Below are 5,041 nucleotides of genomic sequence, written 5' to 3'. Positions count from 1 at the left end.
CAATCCTCAGCACCCTCCCTCAAAAGGGGGTATGTGTGAATTTTATGCTATATGAAATTTATCTCAATAAAAAGAGCTTTACTAACTTGGAAAAAAGATCCAGTTGCAGATGTATTATGGAATAGAATCCAAGTTCCATGTGGGTAATATCTTTGTTTCTGGGATCAAAGGAGATCTACCAGATAGAGACAGCAGAGTCCTGTACTGGACTCTCTGAATTGACCTCTTGTGGCACAGGTGGAGATACAAAGCCCAAAGTGAAGGGTCTGTGTCCAGCCACCACAAAGGTCCCTTGCTCCAGTTCAGGGCTCTCACATCACTCTAGGCCCTAGGCTGTTGCCAAATCTTCTTGCCCCTCTTGGCCAATGGTATTTCATAACATTGCCCAACACTTGGTTTCTAGCCAAGGAAAGGATTAGCCGCCCCTTTCAGGAAGGCCTGAGCCTCATGTGTCACCAGAAGCCTTTAGGCAAGGTCCCTGAGTAAGACCTAAAAGGGGCTGAAGGTGGCAGTGTGTCAGAGAGGAGACAATGGCAGGGGCCTGGAAGGCACTTGTATTGGTGGTGGGCTTGGCAGTAGTGTCCTGTGAGGCCTATCGCCGTCTGAGATATGAGGATATCGTCAACAAGGCTGTGAACATCTACAATAGTGGGCAGCGGGGAAAGCCTCTCTTCCGGCTGCTGGAAGCCATTCCACCTCCATCGGTAAGTGTCTGTGGGCTCTATCTGGGAAGCAAGCACCAGGGGTCATATACCCATGAGGCTGATGGGCAGGGCACACTGCCTGGCACAGGCACAAAGTGCGTGGTTGACATCAGCTATTATTATTATAATGTTTCTTCCACCTGAAGGTAAAACCAGATTATAATCTTAGCCTGACCACTGCCTGGCTGGCCAGTTTGGTGTTTCATCCAGCAGGGGGTCTGGGAATCCAGCTTTCATTCAGGTCCTGGGTTTGAGGGAATGTGAGAGCCCTTTCAAGTGGACCAGTCTGGCCTTTGGGGGTTTCCAGCTTTCCCATCCCAGCTGTTGTTAGCTCTCTCAGGCAGCTAAGGGTCAGGGCAGGGGTTCTTGTTCATATTTCACAGGCAATTATATTAAGAAGCAAAGGTAGGAAGGTCATATAGGTAGTGAGTGGTATTCTTTGGATTTCTTTTCAAAAGACTGCACACTTTAAATCTGCTGATTTAATCTCAACAAGCCCCAGGTTTGGTAGCAAATGCTAAGTCCCAGTTTCACCATGTAACCTTAACCTCTCTGTGCCTCCATTCCCTCATCTGTAAAAGGGAGATGGTCATGAGTTTTCTGTTGTTTCTTTAGAACTTTACCTTCAGGATCCCACTCAACTTCACCATTAAAGAGACAGTATGCATTTCCACCCCAAGGAGCCAGCCACAAGAATGTGCCTTCCGTGAAGGAGGGGTGAGTCTCATCCCTCCAACTCCCAGTCTTGGGTGAGGGGAGAGGCCCTCTCCTCCCTTTGGCTAAAGGGGATACTGTCTGCCTCCATGCATCTCAACTGCCCACCTTTCCAGAAGTTTTGAATGTGTAAGCCTTTTTCAAAGTCAGATTTTCCTTGTTGCTTATTTTTCCTCCAATATATTGTCAATCCTTATTACAAAAGCAATATACCCTAAAAAAGAACAAAGTGTGACCATAGTCCCCCTCAAGACCACTGCATTTATTTATTTATTTAAGCTGTGAGGGATTGCCCCCAGGGGTGCTTAACCACTAAGCCATATCCCTAGTCCTTTTTATTTTATTTTATTTCATTTTGAGGCAGGGTCTCGCTAAGTTGCTGAGGCTGGCTTTGAACTTTTGATCCTCCTGCCTTAGCCTCCTGAGTCGCTGAGACGGGCCACACAGGACACTATTGCCAAGCAGGCCTTCCCTACCGTGCCAGGGGAGACCACTGCTTTTTTTTTTTTTTTAATATTTATTTTTTTAGTTGTAGTTGGACACAACTACATTTATGTGGTGCTGAGGATCGAACCCAGGGCCTTGCACGTGCTAGGCAAGTGCTCTACCACTGAGCCACAACCCAGCCCCGAGACCACTGCTTTAAAAAAAATAAATTGGAAAACAACATTTAAAGTCTTATTTCGGTACTTCACATTCTAAAAAATTTCTGATCAGCAACCCCCACTACCCAGGGACAGTCACTAACCGTTGATGCATCTTCCTCGGTATCTTTTTTTATGCACACATATATTCTAAACAAACACGGTTTCCTCTGGGCACGCTAACTCACGGATGCCTTTTCCTAATAACGTACCTGGACTTCCCTTATTTTCCTGGGCATCATCTACTCCGTTGGGACCTTCCCAGCGATGGCCCCTCACTCCTGCTCTGGCTGGTGCCTGTGGTGTGAGGACATCTGGGGTTCTCACGGGCTGGAGCCCTGGGGTTGGCGCGGGTGCGGCTTGCCCTTGGGGGCCGGGCAGGGGCGCTGTCGTGGAGGGTGGCTGGACGCTTACAGCTCCCGCCCGGCTCGCCGCAGGAGGAGCGAACTTGCACGGGAGAATTCTCGCGGCGGAGGGTGAGCTTCCTGATCCTTACCTGCGACAGGGTCTGCGAGAACCCGACACAGGTGAGCCATCGGGTGGTGACAGGGACAGCAAGGGCCGACCACAGGAAAGCCGCGGTCTGGATTCCCTGTATGTACACCGTCCCCTAGGGCTGGCTTTGCCCCCGGTGCTACCGTCACCGCGGCGCAGCCACGTGGGCCACTGGCGCAGCGCAGGGAGCCTCGGGGAAACGGGATCCTACTCCGGGAAAACGGGATCCTGCTCTGGCCCATCAAGCTCTAGAATGCGAGGAGGAGGGATCCGTCTTCCTGAGAGATAGTCGTGGCCCTGCGCTCCGCCCGGGAGATCCCTCGAAACTCCCCTATTCTCCCCCAGGCCTGCCCACGGCCTCTGGGCCCCGCTGGTGGGAGCCGGGGCGTCTTAGCTGCATCACATGCTCCCCGCCCGTGCCTCAGTCTCCTCTACCCCGCCTTGAGGGAGGGCCCCGGGCAGAGCAGGAAAGAGGACGATCCATGACAGTCATGGTGGTGACCATCCAGCATCCTTCCTGCAGGTCAACAGGGTGAAGCGTTCTGATGATGACCCTGCTGAAGATTTCCTGGGCAATCTGCCGCCTGCGGCCAGGGAAGCATATGAGAAAGCCAAGTACGACATCATCTCCAACATCCTGAGTAATTTCTAGGGCTGGCGAGGACAGCTTCCCCTACCCCACTCATCCACCTCCCTCTGCTACCTTCAGCACCTCCTTCCTGCACAGTCCAGGGTGCCCCCTTGCAGAACACCCCCAACCCTGAGCTGAACACTGCACTGGGCCTTTGCACACTGCTTCTCTCTGCCTGGACTTCCTGCCCCTCCTGTGTCTGTAGGTTCCACCTCCAAGGCATAGCTCATAAGTTACCCCTTGCAGGAAGCCTCCCTGCTCTCCCAGGGCAGAAGTGGACTCCCCTCATCCCCTCACTCACAATTCTCAAAGCCATGTTGGTATTATCTGCTATATTCCCAGTCAGCTGACTGTGGAGTGAATTTCTCAATGAGATGCTTCTGGTGTCCTCGGAGGGCAGTTTCTTTTGTGCAAGACACCTAATACCCTTGCTTCCTGCCCAGTTACTGTGACAACCAAATGCCCCTTCACATATCCAGACTCTTCTAAGGAGATCAACATCATCCTTGAGAAGAAAGGGTGGGGGTGTCAATGAAAAGTTTCTGATATAAATGACTGAGTGAATGAATAAACTGTTAGAGACTGGACTGAACTGGCTGAACTTGGGTGAGGAGATCAGTGAAACTGGGCCCTTGGTGGGGGGTTAGGGAGATTTGGAATCCCTAAGGTCAGGGCAGGGTCCATGGAGAGAAATGGAGAACAAGGACAGAGGGGCCAGGAAGGCAGAGTAGTTGGCCTCCAGCCTCCTCAACTGCCTTTACTTCCTTTATGCCTCCAACTTTATCACAAAGCTTGTCAGAACTTTTCCCTGAACCCTGACTTGTGTATCAGTGCCTCCTGGACACTTCTCTGTGGAGGTCCATGGGGAGTCACACTCTCAGTATTTTCCTGCAGCCTACCTCTAGCATGCAAGTCTTTGCTATAGAAATGACTTAATGAAAACTCTCTTTCCAGGGGCTGTGGTGTAGAACCCCTTGGGGACATTGGATTTTTAATAATGGGGGCAGCAAGGATTCCTCTTTGTGAATCATAATAATAGCTATCATTATCTGAATGTCACATTCCATAAGTGTCTCATTTAGTTCTCAATACTGTCTTAACAAACTATACACATCATCTGCAACTTTCAGTGAGGAAACCAAGTCATGGTTTCCTCATGGGGAAATTGGTTCACTGCCTATAGCCCAAACTCTAATTCCCTTGCCATCTAAAACCTGGTAACACCCACTGGTGGGTGAGAGGAGGGATAAGGGAGATGACATATAGTGACCTGGAGTGGTGTTACCAAATGGGCTGAACAGAATAAGCTGAGACCTTCAAACCCTATTCCCCATGGTAGAGAAAATGGTATTTGCCATCCTTCTGCCTCAGCCTTCCAAGTTGCTGACATTACAGTTGTGCACCACCATGCCTGGCCAAAATGGGCAACTTAATAAAACCCTGTTTCCTGTTCTCATTGGAGTCACGAACACTGTCAGTTATGCCCAGCAGATGTGAAGTCAAATCCTTTCCTGCTCTAAAACTTCCAGTTTAGGTTTCCTTTAGTTTCTTGAAGATTAAGTAAAATTTCGCTCCAAATTAGAGCCCAATTTTATTAAAAGCCACAAAATAAGATCTGGGGCGGGGGAGGGGGCACAGAAAGAACAAGGCTTGTTTGAATTTAAGCTTTAAGAGGTATGAAATTTTATCAGTTTTGTTCACTGCTTTAGCTCCATACCTAAATTTCAGCATTTGTTGATTAAAAAAAAAAAAATCTGGCTCTGGGTTAAATCCCTAGCATTTCAAGACAATAACAGAAACAAAACAACAAAAAAAGAAACAAAAAAAAACTTTAGGGGCTTAGGGATGTAACT

At 49.2% G+C, this 5,041-nt stretch overlaps 1 protein-coding gene across 1 annotated transcript; it reads left to right on the top strand.

The window, feature by feature from the left end:
- The first annotated feature begins 442 nt into the window (after positions 1 to 442).
- LOC124087949 (15 kDa protein B-like) lies at positions 443 to 3,775 on the top strand. Its single transcript, XM_046437168.1, has 4 exons — positions 443 to 704; positions 1,320 to 1,421; positions 2,500 to 2,589; positions 3,081 to 3,775. The coding sequence occupies exons 1-4, from the start codon at positions 531 to 533 to the stop codon at positions 3,207 to 3,209; spliced, it is 495 nt and encodes a 164-aa protein (XP_046293124.1). The 5' UTR covers positions 443 to 530; the 3' UTR covers positions 3,210 to 3,775.
- The last annotated feature ends 1,266 nt before the right edge of the window (positions 3,776 to 5,041 follow it).

The sequence above is a fragment of the Marmota monax genome, unplaced genomic scaffold (genome assembly GCF_021218885.2).
Source record: "Marmota monax isolate L192 unplaced genomic scaffold, Marmota_monax_Labrador192_F-V1.1 WCK01_AAM20220418_F8-fsc00021, whole genome shotgun sequence".
Classification (NCBI taxonomy): Eukaryota; Metazoa; Chordata; class Mammalia; order Rodentia; family Sciuridae; genus Marmota; species Marmota monax.
Note: the sequence above shows the minus strand (reverse complement) of the source record. Positions and strands in the feature narration are given on the sequence as shown.